This window comes from Hemiscyllium ocellatum, chromosome 11 (genome assembly GCF_020745735.1).
Source record: "Hemiscyllium ocellatum isolate sHemOce1 chromosome 11, sHemOce1.pat.X.cur, whole genome shotgun sequence".
Classification (NCBI taxonomy): domain Eukaryota; kingdom Metazoa; phylum Chordata; class Chondrichthyes; order Orectolobiformes; family Hemiscylliidae; genus Hemiscyllium; species Hemiscyllium ocellatum.
The window spans coordinates 89,316,805-89,344,796 of record NC_083411.1 but is presented as its reverse complement, the minus strand read 5'-3'; the positions used below and the strand labels follow the sequence as shown (position 1 = coordinate 89,344,796).

Genomic DNA, 27,992 nt, shown 5'->3' with positions numbered 1-27,992 from the left:
CGCCGACTTCAAGGGGCCTAGGTCGACCCGCCGAGCGACAGCGTGAGCATGGCAACGGCTGAAGGGACGCAGAGACCTGTGTTGGAAGTGGTAAGTATGTCCTCTCGGACAGTATAACACTTGACGAATCTCGTTGACTATATTTTTTTTTGTTTGGCGGTGCTACCAGAGAAAGTTGATAAATTTATAAATGCACGAGTAAAAAATGAGGTCTGCAGATGCTGGAGATCACAGCTGTAAATGTGTTGCTGGTCAAAGCACAGCAGGCCAGGCAGCATCTCAGGAATAGAGAATTCGACGTTTCGAGCATAAGCCCTTCATCAGGAATAAGAGAGAGAGCCAAGCAGGCTAAGATAAAAGGTAGGGAGGAGGGACTAGGGGGAGGGGCGATGGAGGTGGGATAGGTGGAAGGAGGTCAAGGTGAGGGTGATAGGCCGGAGTGGGGTGGGGGCGGAGAGGTCAGGAAGAGGATTGCAGGTTAGGAGGGCGGTGCTGAGTTGAGGGAACCGACTGAGACAAGGTGGGGGGAGGGGAAATGAGGAAACTGGAGAAATCTGAGTTCATCCCTTGTGGTTGAAGGGTTCCCAGGCGGAAGATGAGGCGCTCCTCCTCCAGCCGTCGTGTTGTGTTCTGCCGGTGGAGGAGTCCAAGGACCTGCATGTCCTCGGTGGAGTGGGAGGGAGAGTTAAAGTGTTGAGCCACGGGGTGATTGGGTTGGTTGGTTCGGGCGGCCCAGAGGTGTTCTCTGAAGCGTTCCGCAAGTAAGCGGCCTGTCTCACCAATATAGAGGAGGCCACATCGGGTGCAGCGGATGCAATAGATGATGTGTGTGGAGGTACAGGTGAACTTGTGGCGGATATGGAAGGATCCCTTGGGGCCTTGGAGGGAAGTGAGTGTGGAGGTGTGGGCGCAAGTTTTACATTTCCTGCGGTTGCAGGGGAAGGTGCCGGGGGTGGAGGTTGGGTTGGTGGGGGGTGTGGATCTGACGAGGGAGTCACGAAGGGAGTGGTCCTTGCGGAACGCTGATAGGGGAGGGGAGGGAAATATATCCTTGGTGGTGGGGTCTGTTTGGAGGTGGCGGAAATGGCGGCGGATGATACGTTGTATGCGGAGATTGGTGGGGTGGTAGGTGAGAACCAGTGAGGTTCTGTCTTGGTGGCGGTTGGAGGAGCGGGGCTCAAGGGCGGAGGAGCGGGAAGTGGAGGAGATGCGGTGGAGGGCATCGTCGATCACGTCTGGGGGGAATCTGCGGTCCTTGAAGAAGGAGGCCATCTGGGCTGTGCGGTGTTGGAATTGGTCCCCCTGGGAGCAGATGCGGCGGAGACGAAGGAATTGGGAGTATGGGATGGCATTTTTACAGGGGGCAGGGTGGGAGGAGGTGTAGTCCAGGTAGCTGTGGGAGTCAGTCGGTTTATAATAGATGTCTGTGTTGAGTCGGTCGCCCGAGATAGAAATGGAGAGGTCTAGGAAGGGGAGGGAGGAGTCTGAGATGGTCCAGGTGAATTTCAGGTCGGGATGGAAGGTGTTAGTAAAGTTGATGAACTGTTCAACCTCCTCGTGGGAGCACGAGGCAGCGCCGATACAGTCATCGATGTAGCGGAGGAAAAGGTGGGGGGTGGTGCCAGTGTAGTTGCGGAAGATGGACTGTTCCACATATCCTACGAGCCAGTGTAGTTGCGGAAGATGGACTGTTCCACATATCCTACGAGCCAGTGTAGTTGCGGAAGATGGACTGTTCCACATATCCTACGAGCCAGTGTAGTTGCGGAAGGATATGTGGAACAGTCCATCTTCCGCAACTACACTGGCACCACCCCCCACCTTTTCCTCCGCTACATCGATGACTGTATCGGCGCTGCCTCGTGCTCCCACGAGGAGGTTGAACAGTTCATCAACTTTACTAACACCTTCCATCCCGACCTGAAATTCACCTGGACCATCTCAGACTCCTCCCTCCCCTTCCTAGACCTCTCCATTTCTATCTCGGGCGACCGACTCAACACAGACATCTATTATAAACCGACTGACTCCCACAGCTACCTGGACTACACCTCCTCCCACCCTGCCCCCTGTAAAAATGCCATCCCATACTCCCAATTCCTTCGTCTCCGCCGCATCTGCTCCCAGGGGGACCAATTCCAACACCGCACAGCCCAGATGGCCTCCTTCTTCAAGGACCGCAGATTCCCCCCAGACGTGATCGACGATGCCCTCCACCGCATCTCCTCCACTTCCTGCTCCTCCGCCCTTGAGCCCCGCTCCTCCAACCGCCACCAAGACAGAACCCCACTGGTTCTCACCTACCACCCCACCAACCTCCGCATACAACGTATCATCCGCCGCCATTTCCGCCACCTCCAAACGGACCCCACCACCAAGGATATATTTCCCTCCCCTCCCCTATCAGCGTTCCGCAAAGACCACTCCCTTCGTGACTCCCTCGTCAGATCCACACCCCCCACCAACCCAACCTCCACCCCCGGCACCTTCCCCTGCAACCGCAGGAAATGTAAAACTTGCGCCCACACCTCCACACTCACTTCCCTCCAAGGCCCCAAGGGATCCTTCCATATCCGCCACAAGTTCACCTGTACCTCCACACACATCATCTATTGCATCTGCTGCACCCGATGTGGCCTCCTCTATATTGGTGAGACAGGCCGCTTACTTGCGGAACGCTTCAGAGAACACCTCCGGGCCGCCCGAACCAACCAACCCAATCACCCCGTGGCTCAACACTTTAACTCTCCCTCCCACTCCACCGAGGACATGCAGGTCCTTGGACTCCTCCACTGGCAGAACACAACAACACGACGGCTGGAGGAGGAGCGCCTCATCTTCCGCCTGGGAACCCTTCAACCACAAGGTATGAATTCAGATTTCTCCAGTTTCCTCATTTCCCCTCCCCCCACCTTGTCTCAGTCGGTTCCCTCAACTCAGCACCGCCCTCCTAACCTGCAATCCTCTTCCTGACCTCTCCGCCCCCACCCCACTCCGGCCTATCACCCTCACCTTGACCTCCTTCCACCTATCCCACCTCCATCGCCCCTCCCCCTAGTCCCTCCTCCCTACCCTTTATCTTAGCCTGCTTGGCTCTCTCTCTCTCTTATTCCTGATGAAGGGCTTATGCTCGAAACGTCGAATTCTCTATTCCTGAGATGCTGCCTGGCCTGCTGTGCTTTGACCAGCAACACATTTGCAAATTTATAAATGCAAGTGATCTGAGTTTTCGAAAGGTTTTCAGAAGGTGTTGGGAAAGAACGATAAGGTCAGAGTTTGGAACCAGAATTGATTATCAGCCAAATTCAAAACTATTACCTTACATCACAGTCCTTACCATGCAAGGACTGCACAAAACACTATATAGGACAAACAGGAAGACAGCTAACAATCCGCATCCATGAACATCAGCTAGCCACAAAACGACACGACCAGCTATCCCTAGTAGCCACACACTCAGACAACCAGCAACATGAATTCGACTGGGACAACACTACTATCATAGGGAAGCCAGACAGAGAACAGCCAGGGAATTCCTAGAGGCATGGCATTCATCCACAAACTCCATCAACAGACACATCGACCTGGACCCAATATACCAACCACTACAGCGAACAGCTGAAACTGACACCCGGAAGCGGCAAGGACAGACCACTATAAATACCGGAAGAAACACCAAAGAAGCGCTTCGCAGGAGGCTCCAGAGCACTGACGATGTCTCCTAGCCAGGGGACGAAACGTTTGCAACAAAAACTTCCAGCTCGGCGAACAGAACCACTACATCACAGAAGAAGCACCAAAATATTTATGACTCAAATATGAAGTTCTATGAATTTTTGTCAACAAGAATAATTGATGAGTAGGAAACACCAATGAAATCCAGTGCTACGCAGACCTCTCCACCATGCTCAGCTATTTCCATGCCACCTTAGACCATCTCTGGTTCCGAATCAAACAATTCTTGAAGACAGTAGTACATTCCTCAAGGGTGATAGAGTCACCCAAGAGTTTTGGAAAGAGAATTACCAGTGTTGGACAAGCCCCCAGCAGTTTGATAAATTAATTTTGGGTATATGCCAATGCTTGCTGAGAGACAAAAGACTATCCAAACGATGAAGTACAACAAGGTGTACAGTTAGACAATGTTTCTGCAGATATCAGTAAAGCTGGTAGGCATGAACACTTAGAGTCATAAAGTCATGAGATGTACAGCACATAAACAGACCCTTCGGTCCAACTTGTCCATGCCAACCAGATATCCTAAATTATTCTAGTCTCATTTGCTAACACTTGATCCATATCCTTCTAAACCCTTCCTATTCATGTACCCATCCAGATGCTTTTTCTCAAACTTTAAGACTTTATGGAAGGGGTGGCATGATGGTGAAGGGGTGGCATGATGGCTCAGTGGTGAGCACTGCTGCCTCATATCACCAGGGTCCCAGGTTCAATTCCAGCCTTGGGTAACTGTTTGTGTGGAGTTTGCACATTCTGCCAGTGTCTGCGTGGGTTTCCTTTGGGTGCTGTGGGTAGGCATTCAACAAAATTTGCAAACTAGAATCACATGAACAATCTGCAATTAAACTGGTGTCTTCCACTTGGTGAATCATTCAATACCAGACTGTGAGGATTGAAATGCAAATGTTTGTCCTATGCTTCCACAGTCCGACAGACTCTTCGGTTTCCCAAACTAAACTACATGTGACCTCTAATACGATGCATGTCCAGGGTCGCCATTCATAGCTTCAGGCTTGCTCCTGACATGTGCAGGTCAGAGGTCAGGTGAATTGGCCATGCTAAGTTGCCCATACTGTTGGGTGCATTAGTCAGAGAGAAATGGGTTTGGGTGGGTTACTCTTCGGAGGGCCTGTGTGGACTGGTTCAGCCGAAGGGCCTGTTTCCGCACTGTAGGGAATCTAAACTTATCTAGTCTAAAAATCAAGGAAGAAGATGTACTTCCTCCCAACTTCCATAATACTATTATTGTTTTCCTGTTTTAAGAAGGGTGCTAAATCAGTGCCATCACTGGGGTATTATCAGGGTCAGTGGTCTGAGTGGTATTCAGTGCTGTCGCCTGTTTCTTGATATCATTGTAGAGTGAACCGAATTGGCTGAATACCAGTATCTGTGATGCTGGTGTGTAAGGTGATTGATTCAGTACTTCTGGCTTAGAGGATTTCAAATGTGACCTGGATTTGTTGGACTCCCTTATACTGAGGAAAGAGCTGCTTAGGCAGCATAAAGCTTCAGTTGTTCAGTTGTCCACTACTATTGATGACTGGATGATGCAAGACTGCATAGCTTAAGTTTGATTCCATTGGTTGTAGGATCATTTAGCCCTCTCTATATCATTTGTTGCTTCTGCCATTTGATACGCAATAGTCCTGTATTCTAGCTTCAACATACTTTGAGGTATGTCTGCTGTAGCTCCTGCTATGTGCTCTTGCACTGTTCATTGAATCAGCCTGTCAGCTTGATGGTAATTGTACAGTGGACTTATGCAAAACAATGAAGTTACAGATTGTAGCTGCATATAATTTTAGTTCCTGATGGCCCATCGTGCCTCGTGGATGTGTAGGTTTGAGTTGCTAGATCTGTTCTAATTCTGTCCCATTTCGTGCAATGATAGTTCCATGCAATTGGATGGAGGTTATTCACAATGTGAAGATAGGACTTTACTTCAAGGGCTGTCCAACTGATAAGGTAATTGACAGATTCATTTGCAACAGGTAGATTGGTGTGGACCTTCTCAGCTGAGCAATCTGGACTCCCTTTACTCTACTAACAATCAAATGACCCATGGTTGCTATCAAGAGCATTTCAATATAGGTTACATGAAATGAAGATCCAGTCCCAAGAAATGATAAGATTATCAATTTCATCATTATAATGTAATTGGTCACAGAGAATTCTCTTGGCATTTGATCATTTTGGTCAGCATGGACCAGTTTGGGCCAAAGGGCCTGTCTCTGTGCTGTAGGACTTTATGATTCTGTCTGGCCATCAATATTTTGGTAGGATGGGGTACAATTCTTCACATCTAAACTAAACAATAGAAGATTTGAACTTTGAAACAAACTCTACTCCCAAGCTGTTGACCCTGCTCATCTTTGTAGCTACTGTCTAAAACATTAGAAGACAGTGTTGTTGAATATGACCCCAAATTAGCTGACCGCATAATCATGTCAACACAAGACTGCCTCTTTCTGATTCTGGAGCAGTGCCCAACTCAGCCCCTGTCTCAGCTCATCTGCCGCTGAGATCTTCCCTTGTTGTTACCTCTGGACTTGAATATTTAAATACACTTCTGGCTGACCTCCCATCTTCTCCCCTACATAAACAAGTTCATGTAACTTTATATCTTTACTGGAATCGATCTTTGTTTTCACATTGTCTCAATGCATTCTGCTCTACATTGACTCAAATCTTGCAGTTTCTCAAATTTTGAGTTCTCTTCTATCATCTTACTACTCCCTATCTCACTGTAACCTTTCTAGTGAGCTCTCTTAACTCTGCAAAACCTGTCCTCTAATTGCCATTGGCCATCTCTGGACCCCAAAATCCAGAATTCCTTCTTTTCTTAACCTTCTCTGCCTCCCTCTCCTCCTTTTCAGAAGCTCCTCCAGACCTATTAATTTGATCAAGAATTTGGTCATTTCATTACGTGGCTTGGTCTCAAATTTTGTTTGCTAAGGCTCCTATGAAATTTCTTGTTACATTAAAATGCAAGTTATTTTCTTATTTGACATTTTCAAGCATTGGCTTGGATCTCTAATCATTCAAAAGCTGTCTGATGTTTACTTCTCTTCAGGTTGTGTATGACTTTAAAACAGAGCAGGTTTATGTGTATTATGATCGTTGTCAATTGTATGACAGAAATTAAGCAAAGTAGGGAGACGCTGAACAGACTGGGACTGTTTTCCCTGGAGCGTTGGAGGCTGAGGGGTGACCTTAGAGGTTTACAAAATTATTAGGGGCTTGGATAGGATAAAAAAAGTCTTTTCCCTGGGGTCGGGGAGTCCAGAACTAGAGGGCATAGGTTTAGGGTGAGAGGGGTAAGATAAAAGAGACCTAAGGGGAAACTTTTTCACGCAGAGGATGGGACGTGTATGGAATGAGCTGCCAGAGGATGTGGTGGAGGCTGGTACAATTGCAACATTTAAGAGGCATTTGGATGGGTATATGAATAGAAAGGGTTTGGAGGGATATGGGCTGGGTGCTGGCAGGTGGGACTAGATTGGGTTGGGATATCTGGTCAGCATGGACAGGTTGGACCGAAGGGTCTGTTTCCGTGCTGTACATCTCTATAACTCTAGAGGATAGTATTCAAAGGTGGATGTGCCATTGTTATGCCCAGAGGCAAATAAGTTGATATTGTCCTGATTTTAAAATCCGGAATGTAGCAATATTCAGTTTGTGCCAACTTTTATCATTCAGTGGCTGCACTCCTGATATATCTAAAGTTATACACCTCTAAAAGTAATGCATGATAGCCTGGTAAGACATGCATTTTATATTTAACAGGTTACTTATTGGATGTGCTCACATGTGTAGCCTCTGTTGTAAATTAATGGGAGAATTTTAAAGTAAACTGTAGGGAGCTAGCTATGCTCAATTCTGAGATATGGAAGTCCACGTGGCCAAGGAAGTAATTGGTGTGACAGACTTAGATTTTGCAACTTCTAAAAGAAATTCATAAACAAGATGTTGGCATCACTGGCTCGGCCAGCATTTATCACTCATCCCAAACTGCTAGAGGGCAGTTACAAGTCACATTGCTGTAGCTCTGGACATGTAGGTCAGGACAGCAGTTTGCTTGCCTAAAGAGCATTAATAATCTAGATTTTTTTTTCTCTTTTTATGACAACCCTAGTTTCATAGTCATCATTTGATTCTTAATTTCAGATTTTTATTGACTTTAAACTCTTCCTCCTGCCATGGTAGGTTCAAACCCAGATCATCTTTAGCATAACACTCTCAATAATATCATAGGGCCATCATCTACCCTGGTCCTGTCAAGCTATGTTGGTACATATGATAGGGTAAAACAAAACTAAAAGATTGAACTGGAGATCTGAAACCAAAACTAAGTGGTGGACAAACTTGGCAGGTCCAGCAGCATCTGTGGAGAGAAAAACTGAGCCAATTTCCCGAGCCCAGTGATCCTGCTGAGTTTCTCCAGTACTTTATTTTTCTTTCATACAATAGGGTAGTTTCTCTATTATCGAGTCAGAGATGTACAGAACGGGAACAGACCCTTCAGTTCAACTTGTCCATGCCACCCAGATATCCTAAATTAACCTAGTCCTTTTTGCCAGCATTTTGCTCATATTCTTCTCGACTCTTCCTATTCATGTACCATCCAAATCTCTTGTAAATGTTGTAATTATACCAGCCTTCGCCACTTTCTCTGGCAGCTTATTCTGCATGAAAAAGTTGCCTCTTAGGTCCATTTTTAAATCTTTCCCCTCTCACCTTAAGCCTATGCCCTCTGGTTTTGGACTCCCCTATATTGGTAAAAAGACCTTGGCTATTCAGCATATACATGCCCCTCATGATTTTATAAACCACTTTAAGGTCAACCCTCAGCCTCTGATGCTCCAGGGAAACATTCCCCAGTCTACTTAGTCTTTTCCCATAGCTCAAACCCTCCACATCTGGTAACATCCTTGTAAATCCTTTCTGAAATGTTTCAAGTTTCGCAATATCTTTCCAATAGCAGGGAGACTAGAAATGAGTACAGACACAATGTGACATCCCAACTCCTATACTCAGTGCACTAACCAATAAAGGCAGGTATATCAAATACCTTCTTCACTACGATGTCTACCTGTAATTCCACCATTAAGGAACTGTGTACCTGCACCCCAATGTCTCTTTGTTCAGCAACACTCCCCAAAATCTTATCATGAAGTGCATTAGTCCTGCCCTAATTTGCTTGACCAAAAACCCAGCACCTCACGTATATCAAAATTAAACTCCATCTGCCTCTCTTCGGCCCATCGGTCCACCTGATCGAGGTCCCGTTGTACACTGAGGTAACCATCTTTACTGTCCACTATACCAATTTTGGTGTCATCTGCAAACTTACAAATCATACCTCCTGCATTTACATCCAAATTATTGATGTACACGATGAAAAGTGGTGGACCCAGTACTGTTCCCTGTGGCACACTGTTGGTCACAGACCTCCAGCCAAAAAGCCACCCTGCACCACCACTCTGTTATAATATTAAGTTGCTGATTTTCGGATAGTCTTTTTATTTATACACTAAATTTGCTTTTACTGATGTACTGATTAGATTTCCTACTTGGTGGAAACAGGCCCTTCGGCCCAACAAGTCCACGCCGACTCTCCAAAGAGTGACCCACCCAGACCCATTTCCCTCTAACTAATGCACCTAATACTATGGGCAATTTAGAATGGCCAATTCACCTGACCTGCACATTTTTGGACTGTGGGAGGAAACCGGACCACCCGAAGGAAACCCACGCATGGGGAGAATGTGCAAACTCCATACAGTCGATCAAGGATGGTATTGAACCTGGGTCCCTGGCACTGTGAGGGAGCAGTGCTAACCACTGAGCCACCATGCCACCCATGTTTATACTATGTTTGTCTCTCTTCAATCTGGAAGGTCCAGTGCTCAAGAAATATATCAGTGAAGGAATGAATTTGCTGAATGCAAAACTGAATTCAGTGGCATAAGTTGTGATATCATTAATGCTGGCCTTCTGTCAGATGCACTGTTTACAATTACAAAGAAGGAAGTGAGAAAGCAGCAGGTTAGTGCTGGAAAATAATTTCAGAATTGTTTACAGCAATAACTAGGATCATGTTTGGTTTCCTTTTTTTTAATACTCCCGTTATAACTTCTTGCAACAACACTCCACGATATCATTTCATGATTTGTTTCTGAACAAGCCTGACAGTGGGTGATAATATTTTTGCTTTTGCTTGAGGACACTGCAAATCACATTTTAACTTTATTTTTCAATTTGTCATTGTACAAATAAAACTAAAAATCGCACAACAGTTGTCATGCTTGCGTCTCTGAAATGGTATAACAGAATGCATCATGGAGTGATTGAAAAAAAACTGTGGGTACCATCTGGAGAGGAAAATGACTGTAGGACCTGATTTGATAAAGTCCTTTGGCTTGTTGTATGCTAACAGAGATGACACACTCCCTTTTTTTATATAGAGCAAAATTATGGAAAACTGGTGGTTCTAAATTCCAGAACTTAAGAGCAAAAGCAGGAAGGCAAAAGGGGACATGAGGTAACTCTATTTGCCAAAGCTAAGGAGAATCCAAAGGGTTTTTACAAATACATTAAGGACAAAAGGGTAACTAGGAAGAGAATAGGGCCCCTCAAAGATCAGCAAGGCGGCCTTTGTGTGGAGCCTCAGGAGATGGGGGAGATACAAGACGAGTATTTTGCATCAGTAATTACTGTGGAAAAGGACATGGAAGATGTAGAATGTAGGGAAATAGATGGTGACATCTTGAAAAATGTCCATATTACAGAGGAGGAAGTGCTGGATGTCTTGAAATGTATAAAAGTGGATAAATTCCCAGGAACTGATCAGGTGTACCCTAGAACTCTGTGGGAAGCTAGGGAAATGATTACTGTGTCCCTTGCTGAGATATTTGGATCATCGATAGTCACAGGTGAGGTGCCGGAAGACTGGAGGTTGGCTAACGTGGTGCCACTGTTTAAGAAGGGTGGTAAGGACAAGCCAGGGAACTATAGACCACTGAGCCTGACGTCAGTGTTGGGCAAGTTGTTGGAGAGAATCCTGAGAGGCAGGATGTACATGTATTTGGAAAGGCAAGGACTGATTAGGGATAGTCAACATGGCTTTGTGCGTGGGAAATCATGTCACGCAAACTTGATTGAGTTTTTGAAGAAGTAACAAAGAAGATTGATGAGGGCAGAACACTGAACGTGATCTATATGGACCTCAGTTAGGCATTCGACAAGGTTGCCCATGGGAGACTGGTTAGCAAGATTAGATCTCATGGAATACAGGGAGAATTAGCCATTTGGAGACAGAACTGGCTGACAGGTAGATGACAGAGGATGGTGGTGGAGGGTAGTTTTTCAGACTGGAGACCTGTGACCAGTGGAGTGCCACAAGACTCGGTGTTGGGTCCACTACTTGTCTTCATTTTATATAAATGACTTGAATGTGAGCATAAGAGGTATAGTTAGTAAGTTTGCAGATGACACCAAAATCTGAGGTGTAGTGGATAGTGAAGAAGGTTAATTCTGATTACAATGGGATCTTGATCAGATGGGCCAATGGGCTGAGAAGTGGGAGATGGGAGTTTAATTTAGATAAATGTGAGATGCTGCATTTTGGAAAGCAAATCTTAACAGGACTTGTATACTTAATGGTAAGATCCAGGGGATTGTTGCTGAATATAAAGAGTCTGGAGTGCAAGTTCATAGCTCCTTGAAAGTAGAGCCACAAGTAGATAGGATAGTGAAGAAGGTGTTTTGAGTCTGGATGGCTCCTCATCAAAGTTGATGTGAAATGTGGAGGAGATGCACTTATGCAATAGTGGGAGAGTGGAGTGCTTGGTCATTCCTGAAGAAGGGCTTATGTCTGAAACGTCGATTCTCCTGCTCCTCGGATGCTGCCTGGCCTGCTCTGCTTCTCCACCACCACACTTTTCAACTCTGGTCTCCAGCATCTGCAGTCCTCACTTTCTCCTGCTTGGTGAGAAAGGGTGCTTGTAGTGCAGATTAATCTGATGTTCAAGCCTTGCTCAAACTGAATAAATTATATATTTTTCTACACTTGCTTAGGTGCCTGAAGTCACTGGAGAAAAAGCTACTGTAATTTTGAATAAGGGGAAAGCTCTCAACATCAGGTCACAAAGTGTAACCTTCCATATCAATCATGCAGTCAAAGCTATTCAAGGCCATTGGTTGGGTATACTATTGCTTCATGAGATGTTTTACCCTGCAAGTGGCAAACTTAAGTGGTGCCATATGAGTAAATTCACCTTTGGCAGGAAAGATAAAGCATATGATAACCAAATGGATATGCATGTCATATACACACATGATTTAGCAATATAGAAAGGAACTGATGAGAATAAGCATTGTTTACTTCTTCAGTAAGCGGTTTTTAATCACTAACTTTAGATAAATGTGGCAGAGGTAACCTGATTTTGTTTTAAGTGATAGATACAGATGCCAGGAGAGCTTTACAGGTCCGTTAATGTTTCTGTCAGGTTCTAGGAGATCTTGACAAGAGACCCTGAGCCAAATCTTCTCTTAAATGCCCCTATTCACCAGTAGTCTGTTTTAGGGACAACAGAAAGAGGCATTCCTAATTCTGCTGCTACAGCCTTTATTGTGTGAATTCATAGAATGTTGGAGCACAGAAGAAAGCCAGTCATTTATGCCCATACCAGAACACTTCAAAGGAGCTGTACACTCAATTGGAATGTGAGAATGGCAGAACAATGATGTGTCTAACTGCCAAACTGGAAAGAATAGACCATTCTACTGGGGGAGGACAGAGGGGCAAAGCGGAGAAGAGAGGACATGGTGACAGAGAATGCAACAAGTAAAGCTGGAAGAAATGGGAGTGAGTACACAATCTGAAGGTGTTGAACTTGTTAAGTCCAGAAGACCGAAGATGAGCTGTTGTTCCTCAGGTTGTGCTGAGATTCCTTGGAGCATTGCAGCATGCCAAGGACAGACAAGTGGGCATGTGAGCAGGATGCTTTGGCTACAGCAAGGTCATAGCCATGCTTGCACATGGACTGGAGGTGTTCTGCAAAGTGGTCACCAAGTCTGCGTTTGGTTTCTCCAGTGTAGAGTAGGCCACATTGGGTGCAGCGAATGCAACTGACCAGATTAGATACAGGTGAAATGCTGCTTCAGTTGGAAAGACTGTGTTTATGGTTAGGCCCTTGGACAGTGAGCAGGGAAGAGGTGAAGGAGAAATTACATGGGAAGGCGCTGTGGGAAGCGGGGTGGTGTTGGTGGATGAGAAATGGACTAGGATGTCCTGGCGAGGGCGGTCCCTGTGAAATGCATACGGGGAATGAGAAGATGATGCATTAAGTGGTGATGTTCTACTGGAGTTTGTCTGAAATGGCAGAGGATGGTCCTTTTGAGTGCAGAAACTAGTGGGATGAAAATTGAGGGCAAGGGGGACCCAATCACTCTGTTGTGAGTGATGGGCAAAGGCGGTAGCACAGGTGATAGGTTGAATGTGGTTGAGGCCTCTGTCACCGACAGTGGGCGAGAAACCATGATAATGGGAGAAGGAAGCCAAGTGAGCAGTGCTGTTTTAGAAGGTGGCACTCATTAAACTTGTTTAGATTATTCTGAAGTCTCCTTGAAACCTCCTTACAACTCACAGTCCCACCTAGTTTTATGTCAACAAACTTAGAAATATTCCATATGGTTCTCTCATCCAAGTGATATGTTATATATCGTGAATAGCTGGGGGTCTAGCACTCATCCCTGCAGTATACCTCTAGTTGCTGCCTGCCAGACCAAAGACCAATTTATTTCTCATTTCACGTGGACACAGACATACATACACGCACGCACACCCCTCTGTCCCTGGCACACCGATTATCCAAGCTTGTTCTTGCCGGACAGACCTTATTTTGTTCTGTCTTAATCTTTCCCTGTTCTGTCCCTTCCCACTTACATCTGCCATTCATCTGGAACTTCATGTTGGTTTCAATGCTTCCACTTTACTGCCACCAGCCTACACCATAAACATGCAATCCCTGTACATGTCTGTTTCCCATCAAGGTAATCTTGGGGTTTTCCACTTCTTCCTTGAGAGTAGGGAGTAACCATCCCCCAGATACTTCCACCCTCTTCTGCTTGCTGCGTTTGTCCTTACTTAGAACAACAACTTATTTAATTCGTCTCACTTTCTTCAGGTCAAAATTGTGGCCATGGGTACTTGTATGGGCCCCGATTTTGCCTGTCTCTTTGTGGGTTACATGGCACACTCAGTGTTCCAGTCCTAGTTCTTGTCCTTCCTCCCTCGCAACTCTCTCTCAGTAACATTGATGACCTGTTCAATCTTACTTTCCTCTCTCATCTGGAATTGGAAAAAACGTTAATTTTTCTTCTGATTTCCACCCTGCTCCCCATTTTTGACGACTCCTTTCCCCTTCCTCCTCACCTCTCTTTCCATTTCCGGGGGTAGGCTAGCTACTGATTTCCAGTTATCTTGACTATACATCCTCATACCCTACTCTCTGTAAGGCCTCTATCTCCATCTCGTGTGTTTTGATAGTGCCACCTTTTGCAGAGGGCCTGGTAAATGTCTTTCTTTTTTCCTCAACCAAGGATTCCCCACCATCGTGGTTGGCTGAGCGCTCAGCCATATCTAACCCTTTTCTTGCACCCTGCCTTTGCCCCTTCCCTCCCCTCCCATAACAACAATAGAGTCTCCCTATTCCTCACTATCCACCCCATCAGCTTCTACATCCAAGGATCATAAGTGTAATTTCCCATACCTCCCAAAGATATGCCACCACCAGATGCACAACCCCCTCCCATTTCTTGTCAACCTTAGCAGAAACTGTTCCCTCTGGGACACCCTGGTCCACTCCTCCTTCACTCCAAACACCCCACCACACACTAGTGCAAAAGGTGCAACACTGCCCGTTTATCGCCTCTCTCTTCTCGACACACCTCCCAAGTGAAGCAGCAATTTACCTGCACTTCATTCAATGTTGCCTCTCACAATGTAATCTCCTCTACACTGGGAACACTTAACGAAGATTACGTGACCACGTTGCTGAACAACTATGCTCTGTCCGTTAAAAATGATCCTGGGCTTTCAGTTGCCTATCACTTCAATACAATGCCATGCTCCAGTGTTGTCATTTCTGTTTCAGGCCTACTGCAGACCTCCAATGAGTCTCAACATAAAGTGGAGGATCAGCAGCACATCTTTAGCCGAGACATCTCACAGCCTTCAGGACTCAACACTGTGTTTCACAATTTCAGAATGTGAACAACCTCGCCCTTTATTAGCTTTCCCCACACCTCTAGGTCCTGATCTTTATGGGCTGTTCTCAGCACAGCCAATCTGTTTTTAAACACTTTGTACTCCACCTGTTATGCCTCTTTCAGTTTATCATCAGCAGTCTCTATATGCCTATCCTCTTTTGTTTTTCTCTCTCACTCTCTAAGGAGGGTCATTGCACTCAAAACATTCATTCTGTTTTCTCTCTACAGATGCTAACAGACCTACTGTATTTCTGCAGTACTTAATGATTTTGTTTAAGATTATTAATTAGTCTTTTCTCATTGCCCAGTACCCAGTCTAGGTTAGGGTGTAGGTTTGCTCGCTGAGCTGTAGGTTTGATATCCAGACGTTTCATTACCTGGCTAGGTAACATCATCAGTGGCGACCTCCAAGTGAAGCGAAGCTATTGTCTCCTGCTTTCTATTTATATGTTTGTCCTGGATGGGGTTCTTGGGGTTTGTAGTGATGTCATTTCCTGTTCGTTTTCTGAGGGGTTGATAGATGGTATCTAGATCCATGTGTTTGTCTATGGCGTTGTGGTTGGAGTGCCAGGGCTCTAGGAATTTTCTGGCATGTCTTTGCTTAGCCTGTCCCAGGATAAGTGTGTTGTCCCAGTTGAAATGGTGGATTTTTTTTTTCATCTGTGTGTAGGACTACGAGGGAGAGGTTAACCACCAGGATATCACAAACACCAGCTAGCCACAAAAAGACACTACCCTCTCTCCCTCGTAACCCTACACATGAATGAAAAAAACCACCATTTTGACTGGGACAACACATCTAAGCTGGGACAGGCCAAGCAAAGACATACCAGAGAATTCCTAGAGGCCTGGCACTCCAACCACAACGCCATAAACAAACACATGGATCTAGATACCATCTATCAACCCCTCAGAAAACGAACAGGAAATGACATCACTACAAACCCCAGGAACCCCATCCAGGACAAACATAAATAGAAAGCAGGAGACAACAGCTGCACTTCACTTGGAGGTCGCCACTGATGATGTTACCTAGCCAGGTAATGAAACGTCTGGATGTCAAACCTACAGCTCAGCGAGCAAACCTACACCCTAAACTTCAAGCTGAGCTACAAACCTGCACAAACCTTGCAAAAACCCAGTCTAGTATAGTCTCTCTAGCTGGCTCCTCAGCATATTCATCTAAAAAATAATCTCACACGCAGTCTAGGAAGTTTTTGCCCACAGTATTGTTGCTACTTTGGTTTGTCTAATCTATATGTCAGTTACAAACAACCACCCGTAATTACAGCTGAACCTTTTTACGCATGTGTCTCTGATCTCTTGTTTAATTTGTTGCCTTCTATCTCTGCTACTGATGGCAGCCGAGACAGCATCCATCAATGTTTTCTGACCCGGAGTGTGTTTATCTCCACCCATGAAGATTGCATATCATGATTTTCTAAACCAATACCCTGCCTCAGTATTGCATTGATATTTTGTCCTTTACCAATATTGCTGCCCGCATTTCTCTATTTGTCTCTCTTTCCTAAATATTAAAGATGCTGGACATTCAGTTCCCATTCTTGGTTGCTCTGTAGCCATGTCTACATAATTGCATCTGCATCATAAGTGTGCATTAAGATACAATGCCTTTTAAATTGGGGAATTTTGCAGAATTTTTAAAGAACGTTTAACTTTTGTGTCTACTCTGAATAGCAGGGCTTGATTTCCAGTCCTGTACCCCAGTGAGTTGTGATGTGTAAAGTGTAGAGGTTCAAGGATTGCTGAATATCATGGGTGGAGCTGGAACACAAAGGCTGGAATCTCACTTGGAATTCATACAGTATAAATCAAAGTAACAGACAGTTGCTGAAAAAGGAGATGTACAAAACGTTTAGTACGTGCAGAAGAACCTCGAATATCTGAAGGACGCAAGTAGGAAGTATTTCATTCTGTTAATCAAATTCCGGATAATTGAATGCCAGATAAAATAGTTCAGCCAAACATCGGGACCTTGCGATCTTGCCAGATAATCCAATATTCAGATAATCAATTGCCAGATAATCGAGGTTCCTCTGTATATACTTCATCAAACAGGAAAGAAAGTGAAAGCAATGGAGGTGAATAAGGCAAAAGAGACAAACAGAAAAGTCAAATTTCTTCAAAGTGGGAATTCTTAGAAAAGAATTCTGAGAGTGCTTGCACCTTGGGAGTGATTTTCATTAGTGGTTGTTATAAATAATTTGAAATATTCCATGTTATAGTAGTACCACAAGGAACCTTCTCGTGGTGTTGCAATGTTTTTAATGATTCTCCACATTGCTTTTTGAAAAGAACTTTGGTCCTGCAGGAGCAGAAGAAAGAGTGGAAGAGTATACTACGCTGAGGCCTGGCCTATTTTAACCCCCAAGCCCTCTCTTAATTTCTGGCAAGACCATTATCCCTGAATTCCCTTATTAGAACCATGTTGGCCATGGTTCCAACATTCCTTTTACTTTCCATGTTTCTCTATCTCTACATTGAAAATAGAGGTCTTGAGCTTGCTGGGCCATTCATTATGATTGGCTGATCGTTGAGTTCAATATCCTAATCCTGACTTCTGCCCCCATATTCCTTGATCCCTTTAACAATAAGAGCTCTCTCTACCACTTCCTTGAAAGCACGTAATGTTTTGGTCTCAGGCAAATTCTGTGGTATTGAATTCTACAGGCTCGCTAAATACAAGGGAATTCCCTGGCACCAAAGATGTCATGCATTCTATTCTGTTGACCCATGGAGTTCTGAACCCGTCTGTTATAGGCCTGTTTGTACACTATGACAATGAGATCCATTTTGCCTCTTCCATTTCCCTGCAGCTCAGTAAAGCCTTTCATTTGGTCTTCCCTCTTCCTGCTTCTACCAGAATGCAAAGCCTACAGTGCAACACTTGCAATTTAAAACAAGTTTCAGAGAAAATCTAAAAAGATATTTAAAACATCTCAACAATCTAGATGAATGCTGCTTTAAGTAATTTCTAACCTCGTCATTCTCTTCTTTATGCTTCAAATTATGATCAGAAGTGTCAGCTCTGAGTCACTCCAAATTGTTGTCAGGATCCTGAACACATCACCAGACCTATTTGAATATGTTCTCAAGCCTCTTTATCTGTTTCTGTTCTATCAACTTCCTGTTTGTGGTGTTACATTCCCTTTAATACCATGTTTCTTAATTTTATCGACAAGCAAAATATTTTTAAAGTCGAAGTACGCTACACTTACCCCTTTCACTGAGTTTTCTTTATTGATATCGTTCCATAATTCCCATATTACTTATTATTGTTAAAGGGGCTAACAATATTTCAGAATCTGTGTGCTCAGGATATATGCTGTAATAATTATGTTATTCAGGATTTTTTTTGTTGTGATCTTGCCAGACATTTTGTAATCAAAGAAGTGAACAATAATTATAGGAACATCAAACTTTTTTTTGTTTTTGCATTGGGTAGGAGGATGGAATCAATACTTTCTTGCATTCATGGTTTATTTGTTAGTCTGCATCTCTTCCAGGTCCAAGCAGAAGGTTGTGATGATTCAAGCGTTACATTTGTGTTGCATGATGAGGACCACACACTCGGGAATGCTCTACGATATATGATTATGAAGAAGTAAGCAGTTTAGATATCTGTAATTGAATATTTGGAAATACTCTGTAGGAAAGTTTAGGCCAAGGAGCATGATTAGCACTCGTTAATTTAGATCCAGAATTGAAATGAAATATTTTAAATTGGAACGTATGAATGTTTTTATTTAATTTTAACAATTTTTCTTTTATATAATTGTGATGTATTTTAAGAGAAACAGTGAAAAATAATCTGTGAATAGACCTTTTGGTCAGTGTGGGATTAGATTAATACATGATTACAGTTGGAGTTCTGTCCCAGTGTTTTTTTTTCCCTCAATTGATTTATGAGGAGAACAAACTATATCAAAAAGAACAGAAATAAAAGCCACAGTAAATATCATATGCTTTATCCATTTCCCAATCACACAGTCAACATTACTTATCCTACAGATAGCAACAGGGTAGGATTGCATTGGTTCCACTGCCAAATTTAATTGAAACCATCCCCTCTTTCAGAAGCTTCCGTAAATAACTTATATTCCATCTGTATTTGCTCACCAGACTTTTTGCAGTATATTCTGTTGCAACTTTTATGTGTAACATGAGACTACTGATAAAAGATCACAAGTCTGAAACCTTAACTCTGTTTCTGTATTCACTGATGTTGCCTGATGAGCTGATCATGTCCAGAGTTTAGGTTTCCAACACGCTCAGTGTTTTCCTTTTGCATGAACAATTTTTTAAAATACAATGTGAGCATTACTAGCATTAGATGCCCATCTTTAATTGACCAGTGATGATATTCTCAAGGGCCATGTTTTTCCTTTTTCTCAAATTCTTTTGGTTGCATTTTAATGTACCAATTATTTTATTAAAAATAAACAGATTAACAAACTCGTCCAAACAGTACACAAAGCAATGTTTTTTGAACCAATAAATTTTGTTACACCAAACGAAACCAGTTTGGAAATAAGGAAAGGCTGATCAATCCAATTTCTTTATCCATATATAGCAAACCAGAGCTGAACAGTGTTCAATCTGGCCATTTTCTCAAGGTAGATGAGATGATTCCAAATTTGTACTGCAATATTCCAGGGTGTTGGGGCCATTAAGTCCCCATATGACTTTGTGTTTAGTACAAGTGAAGAATTATGTTTTGAAAATTTGCTGCACAAATCTGGACATTGTAAAATAATAGTGTACAGATTCAAAAAGTGATCAAAAGACTAATCAAGTGTTGAACTTTACTTCAAAGTAATTGGAATTCCAAAGTAAACAAGTTATGCTTCAGTTGCACAGAGCCTTCTCCAGAACTTATCTGAATCGCTGATGTAATAGTCCAGGTCAGATCCCCTGAAAACACTTTAAGAAAGTAGGCCGGACCTTAACTTTGCTAGTTGAAAGCAAGTGTAACATGGATATTCCAGAGTGGTGCAGTTAGTCAAACCACGTAGTTTTAAACAAAGCAGAATTTATTTACAAGATTACTGGATGAAACGCCAACAAAAGAGAACAGAAAAATTTAACCTATCTGAAAACCCAACAAATTATGCCAATTTAACGATGCTGTTTCCAATACTTACAACAATCCCCATAAATACCCGTTGGCACAGAAGGTAAAATCAAACACTGGGTCTTACAGGAGAGAAGTGAGAGAGAGTGAAGGTCAGCATAGGCCTGCTTTTCTTAGGTCCAGTAGCTTCACAACATGAGCTCTTTCTGTGAATAGCCAGACTGCCAAAAACCAAATCAAACCAGAGAAAAGCTGAGCTGGGAGAACTGGCTACTTCCATTATACAAATGTTTAATTTTAAACCTTGAAAGCCTTTTTCCTGAGGCAGTATCTGTTAGCTGTAACCAAATTGGCCCTAAAACCCATCAAACTTGGACTTTTCAGAATCTGAGTCTTTTCCACCCTTTTTGGGGGAAAAGAAAAGCCAAGGACCACCATAACTTTTTGTTAAAGGAGCAGCATCATCAGAGGTTCAAGTTTGAGTATTGAATTGAACCTAAGGAAAGCTGCTATAGCTATGGAAAGGATACAGTACTAATTCACCAGAATAATGCAAGAGTTTAAGGTGTTTAATTAAAAAGACAGATTACATTAACAATACTTCTACTCCTTTTGGTAGAAGGTTGAGGGTAATTGAATAATATTTTTTAACAAAGTTGGATACAAGGGAAAATCTTTGCTCATTGGAGAAAGGATTGTGATGCTTTGGGTTGGATTATAAATGATAACTGCCTTTAATACTCCTGCAGTTGCCACATTGTATCTATTACCACATTTCTCTCTTTTGAATGTTCTAATATTCTGTAACTGACACTAATAAACTGAAATCTATATAAATGTCCCAATTTGTAGAAGAATGAGCAATGTTTTCAAGAATGACTTAAACTAAAAGGGCATTTATGGATATAATTAAAATAAAGAACTGCATGCGCTACAAATCTGAAACAAAACAGAAATTGCTGGAGAAACTCAGCAAGTTTGGTAGCATCTGTGGAAAGAAAATAGAGTTAACATTTCAAGTCCAGTGAATCCTTTCTGAAGAAGGATCATGGGAATTTATGGAATTCTGCGCAGTCTTTTCAGCCTCTTTTATTCTTTCAATGACCTATAACAATAACTCATTTAACCTTGTGCTTCAAAAGCAACCATTGCGTGATGTAACTAACTGTGCATGTAGATCGCGCCAGAATTATTTTTTTTTAGATAATTAAAATTATTATATCTTTAAGCTGTAGTCTATAATTTTTCACTGTATATATATACACACACACACACACACACACACACACACACACACACACACACACACACACACACACACACACACACACACACACACCAAAAACGCATTGGTGTTGTGGGTGGAGTGAAAAGAAATCTCTGTCCTTTAGTGTCATTTCTCCAGGTTCTTTTCACTTCTTTGAAATTGTGTTATATACAATTGGTACATTAACTGCAAAGTTTCTTTGTTACTACTTAAACAGCACAGCTTACATCAACTTATGAGGGAAAATAAATTGGCTTTCTTCAGGCCTTGGGTATTTTACTGGCAGGTAAGACACACCATCTGTCCTTGCAGCAATCTGAAGGCTTCAGCCAGTATCTTGCCCACCCGCAAGCTGCTCAGCTACTCAGGAGTCAATCAGATATTTGTTATCAAGCTGTTAGGTTTTGGCATCCTTAATTGGTCATAACTCCACAAGTCAATCAACAACCTGTTGCAGGAAACATCTCGCTTTATATATGCTTCTTGGTACAAACAGCCTCCCCCAGTGCTTGAACAAAGCAGCAGTGTAAACCATCCTTACAACAAGTTTCAGTTTTTAATAGTATAGCAATTCCTTCCTCTGGGCTTTGCTGTAAGATTGTCATTTTCCCATTTCACGATGAAACATACCAAAAAAAAGGTATGGGCTTCACATATCTCAATTTCAAAGTGAGATGGAAACATTCAATAATCTGGATCTGTATATGGAAATCCAAAATTGAAGAAGTCCCTATTACTCATCATTGTAGCTCTCCCCCTTCTCTCGACCCACTTTGGTAACAATTGGTTTCAAGGAAAAGGATTCCATTATATTTTCTGTTTTAGATTGTTACACCTGACATTTCTACATTCTAGGACAAAGATCATTTACACCAGAGTGCAAAGATTATCCGTTGGAAATGAAATGTCTTTTAAAACTACAGAATAGTTTTATAATCTGGTGAAAAAGAGATTTTTTAATTTTACTATTCACTTTTTAATCCTAATTTCTTTCTTCTCAGCCCAGAAGTAGAATTTTGTGGCTATAGCATCACTCATCCATCAGAAAGCAAAATTAACTTCAGAATTCAAACAAGAGGTAATTACTGTATTTGATCCAATAAGCCCTTCTAACTGATTTGTGGAAGTCTTCATTGTTGATTAATCTTTTGTCTTATGCTCTGTACATCTTTCTTATTTCCCTATGTTGTTGATTGTTGCATGTACATACTGCACATGTAATATTCATGACCTATATACAAAGTGCATGCTTTTGTTTCTAAATGGATACATGGTGAGAAATATTGTTAATCAGAAAATGAGATGTGATAATTTTGAGAAATTCAGACAATTAATTAATAAGCTGTCAAACAGTTCAGAGGATAGCCTGCAATTATGTCTAAGAAGCCCAGTTTTTGCGGATTGTCACGACTATCAAATGAGAATCCGTTGATTTCTACAAATCTCAAATATTTAAACTTTCAATAGTCTCTAGTTTTCTATCTTCATCTCTTCTAAAGGCTCATGCTTGGAGTGCAAACAAATGTGAACTAAAGCACTGCAGAATCACAGAACCACAGAAAAATTACAGCACAGAAATAGGCCATTTAATTCATCTTGTCAATACTAGCTGCGCATTCTAACCTGACTTTCCAGAATGTGGTCTGTACCTTTGCATGTTTCAAGCTCTTCTGATACATATTCATTCTGGAGTAGTACTGACCATGAAAAGTCCTTGAGATCTTTTCCTAGATGAGGTGGCCATTTTAACATGAAAGCTCCAAATTATTAAACTATCCCACCCTGTGTTTACAGTAGACACTTAACCATGGTTGATAAAGTATCTGATCAAATACATCACGATGCTTTAAAAGTGTACATCGAAGAGGAAATTAAAACTTATTCTTAATGGAATTATTAATAGAGACAAGAATATTGATGGATGTTTCAATGTATGACAAACAGTGGCAGGTGGGCTTCCTCTCACTATCATCCCCAAGCTTTGCCATACAACTGCGTCTCCCCTACTTATTCCTTATTCTGTGATTTCATATTCTAGGTTCATACTGAAGGGCACAGGCAACCTCCGGTTCCTCTTTCAGCTAACTACCTATTTGAACCCCATTATTTTTTTTCTAAATATAGAATTTGCTGAATGCTACATTTCTGAAATTGAGGTCATCAGTTTTTTTTGGCTGCTTTCCACCAAGTCATCCACCCATACAAGCTGCCATTTCTCATCACTTTGCAGGTTTTCTCACATTCATCTCCTCTCCTCTCATTTCCTCCATGACTCTATCATTTTCTGACCGTTGACGTTGCCTGTTCTTGACTCATTAATACACTTCTTTCCTTTGTCATTATCTCCTTTCCATTGTAAAATTTTTCGTCACCCTTCCTCAATACATCCATCCACCTTGTGCATCATTATCTTTTCACTTCACTTTCATGTCTTCAGGCCTCTTCTGCATCCTAGCTTGTGTGCTTGTTTCTCTGAAAGCTTTCTTTTTGAGTTTCTCCAGTTCACTTAAATGTTGCTAGTTGTTTTTATAAATGGCATCTTCTGTGACCATAACATATAATTACCCCCTCGATCTCTTTGCAATGTTTGAGTAAGTTGACCGTCATCTTTCACACCTTTACCTTTTGTTAATCTCCTAATTGAACTGCATTTGCCGTGATTACAGCATTGGAATTCAGTAAACCCCAACAATACCTTGTATCTAATCTCATTGGAGTAATTTCAAAAGTCATCCAAAGTTCAATTCTATCTCTCCTTTTCCTATTGATATGTTGTTTCTCAACAATATCATCTATAGATATGTATTCAACTTTCATTTGTACTCTTAACACCAGATCTACAACATCAATATCATACTTGAATCACTGACCGCTTGATGCTCACACAGCACTTGTTTGACAACAATTCTTGGATGAGGTCCAGCTGTCTTCAAATTGACATTGGAGACCAAAAAAGTCATTATTTTCAGCTCCAATATAAAATCAATAGGAAGAAGCAAGAGTTTATTTACCTTAGAGGCATTTGTTCAGACTGTACCAGATTATACAAAGCCTTTGGACCTGTTCCACCCTGATTTGAGTTTCAAATCTGACATCCCTTCCTTCATTAATTTCTTAGTTCCAACATTGTCTACTCCAGCCTCTTTGTTACCGAAATGCTTATCCTTTATTTTTAACTTTTGGAAGCTGTTATTCAATGCGAGAGTTTCTGTTTTTCCATGTTCCAACATGTCCAAAATGTTGCTTCTTAAATCATGTCCTACTCTAAATACACTTTTTCAATATTGCTGAAGCATACTAATTTGCTGTACGCTTGTGCTCATTTTCAAATAATTTCATTGCCTGATACTTTTCTATTACTACAGTTTCTTCCTGCATTAAGTGCTTTAACTTTGTATTTAAGCTCTCTTTGCATTGCCATTGCTGGTTGATCCTTCCATTGTCTTGGCTACAACATGATACTCTTTTCGTAAACCTCTTCACCAGTTTGTTGAAATCCTATGCTTTTGACCAGGGTTTGAATACCCCAGTCTTTCACTTCTGCCAATATACATTTCTCTAATTTTTTTTGTTTGTGCAGCAGATTTTTTTAACATTATGGAGACTGTATAAATGTTAGTTACTTTTATTTATCCATGGAGGATGGTGCAACTGATTATCTTTATTCATATTCTCACCTGACATTGAAGCACCTACTTGGAGTATACTGGGTTTTTTCTCTGTGTGACCCCAAGTATGCTGTGGTCAATTGGTCACAAAATCAATCCTCCTATGCTGGCTCAGTTTGGCTATTTCTGCAACACGTACATAGAGTAATAGAGATGTATAGCATGGAAACAGACCCTTCGGTCCAACCTGTCCATGCTGACCAGATACTCCAACCCAATCTAGTCCTACCTGCCAGCACACGGCCCGTATCCCTCCAACATAATTGATCCTCTAAGTTGTCTAAGTTAGCACGACATTTCTAAATGCATTTGTGCTTTCCAGTTGAGTTACTCAGTACCTTTATTTTGTGTTAAAAGCTGATGATATTGTATCTGGCTCACAAAAGTGAAACCTGCAACAAGCAAAAGTTTTAGGTCCCCTAGAACAGTTTCTGTCCTAATCTCAAATTTATTTCAGGCAGGCTTAAGTTAATTATCCCTAATTTTTGTTTATTAATGAAGATATAGGGGAGTCAAATGAGTTAGGATGTTGCATTTGTGAAGATGATATGCCTTGTGCCCTGCCATAATGCTGAATGCATTCCCAAACAATTAAGTTCTACATTAAATAGGACAATTTCAAGAACTTGTTTTGTGTAATGTGTACTCCGCATTGCTGAAGGTACATTGTGCTGGGAAACAATCCGACATCTTTCAATTTGATGCATGCTACCAGACGTTTCAATATACCATTATGCAATGGTCCAAATGCACCGAATACTTGCACTACTATCACCGAACTCAAATAACTCCCCAAAGCTCTTAACTGTGATTATTTATTTTCCATTTCATGAGGATGTTCTGTACCTGTCAGGAAAGTGAGATTGATGGTTTGGCCAGGATACAAGGTTATCTTTTAAATGGCTTTCTTTCCCCTAAGCCAGCAAAAGTATTTGGGATTTTGTCCAGTCAAAGTCATTCTGTGGAATTAGGGAATGAAGTTCTCTATCCTGAGTTCTGACTGTGCCTGAGGCTATTCTGAGGGAACATGATCCCATTTGTAAAGACTTTAGAAAAAAAATTTACATCCCTTCTTGGACTTTGACTTATTCCATGAATAAATGACTAGAAATGCATAACAACATGAACAGTTGTGTTCAGTGAGAGCTGTAATACTAATGACACATGATCAAACAAAACAAACTAATGAATAGTTACATCTGTTTTTCACTTTTGCTGCTTTCAGCTCTGCTGGTTTCTGAGCAAGTACCCCAACTCTTCAACTAGGTTTATTGTTTGTGACTATAAGCACTGCATTCTAGAGTATTATAGCATAATAAAAGACTTTTTTTTTATTGTTTAACATATACATCCCGTCAAGTAGTTGTCATAGTGGAGAAAGTACAACAGCAAGCACTGCATCCCACTGCATGTGTGTCCCTGAAATGTTGCATCAGTCCATAAGCTGTAACTAGATAACCATATTCCTATTTTAATTGTGGATAAACTTTCAGGAATGTTAATATATGTGAATCTATGGAAAGTCTGTAAAACATAGAAACAATTTCAATTGTGAAAAGCCTGTAGGGATGGTGTATTAGAGTTGCATATTGTAAATGTGAAACAGAATGCTGCAGTGAACTGGAAGGAGTTAATTACAATGTACTGTGAATTATTTTGCAGGCGGAATTCCATCTGTAGAGCCTCTTCGCAAAGGTCTCAATGAACTAATGACTGTCTGTCAACATGTGCTGAATACATTTGAGGTTAGTCTCAAATTCACTGAACAATTCCTAAGACACAGAAAGCTGCAACACTGAAAAGAAGATTCAAAATTATTTGCTTGTGTCTGAATCTATTCAATCATTTGTTGTTAACATTGTCTTGCAATAGCTGTATGTTTAAGATTAGCATTTTCCCGCATCTGTGGATTCAACTGTTATTAGTGACATGAGTGAGTGTTTTAGAAATGCTGACCATGAAACTACTGTATGGTTCTAAAATTTAACTGGCTTACTGATAACCTTTTGGGGAAGGAAATGTGCTGTCTTTACCTCATCTGGTTTAAATGTCTCTTTCCCCCACCTCCTCACAACTTCCTGTGTCCAGTTGGGAAATTCAGTCTGGAGTGGGAAGGTTCCCATTCTGCTGCCAATAGACCCTTACGTAGGTAATCTATGCCCACTGCCACCACTTGTATATTCCAGTGGGGATAAGTGGGGAAATCACCATGCTTGAAACCCAAAAAGCAAGCCTGATTCTGTTTATCAGCAGGCTTCCAGGGGAGGTTCAGTCATTCAAAGGCACACCGTTCCTGATGAGGAATCCAACGCTGAGAAGCTGCTTGTCTTAACTCCATGGAGAAAGCAAGGTTGGGCATTATTGAGATGGCCATTGCTGCAAGTGGAACTGAAACTAGTGTAGTTGGTATCTTCATACTTTCACTATACATTTTACCACCATTCCTGGAGCAACAAGGACACTTATGATATCCAGGAAACAGTTCAAATTATCCTAATTCTTGTCCTCTGCTTTTGTAGGATATATCACCAAAAATTGCAATAATAAATTATTCAACCTGAAGCAAAAGTTTGTTTTATTACATTTGTATTGACATCACAATATTAAGAAAGATTGCATACATGTAGGGTAACTATTGATAGTTGAATTATAAGTGCATTTCCAATAACTATGAGAGTATATATTTCAATTGCATCATTCAGGAAGTTCTTATTCTTCCAATTTGAATCTATCGGTACTGAGGTATACTTTCTCAGAACTATCAGCTTGTTGCAACACATTCTGCCTGACTGTCACATTCCTAATTCTGATTAATTTCTTCTTTTAGGTCAGTATTAAGGAATATAAAGAGCAACATAGACAAGGAGAAGCAATGGATCAATTGTGATAAGATACATACATTGCTGTATACTTTTGTATTTTGAAAAATAAACATTACTTTTTTTAAAAA

The 27,992-nt window shown here is 41.8% G+C and overlaps 1 protein-coding gene across 1 annotated transcript; it reads left to right on the top strand.

Annotated features, from left to right (window-relative positions):
• The first annotated feature begins 7 nt into the window (after positions 1–7).
• On the top strand, positions 8–27,992 carry polr1d (RNA polymerase I and III subunit D). The gene is made up of 5 exons (XM_060832231.1): positions 8–90; positions 18,540–18,637; positions 22,376–22,452; positions 26,705–26,787; positions 27,870–27,992. Exons 1-5 carry the CDS (start codon positions 49–51, stop codon positions 27,927–27,929), a joined length of 360 nt encoding a protein of 119 aa, XP_060688214.1. The 5' UTR covers positions 8–48; the 3' UTR covers positions 27,930–27,992.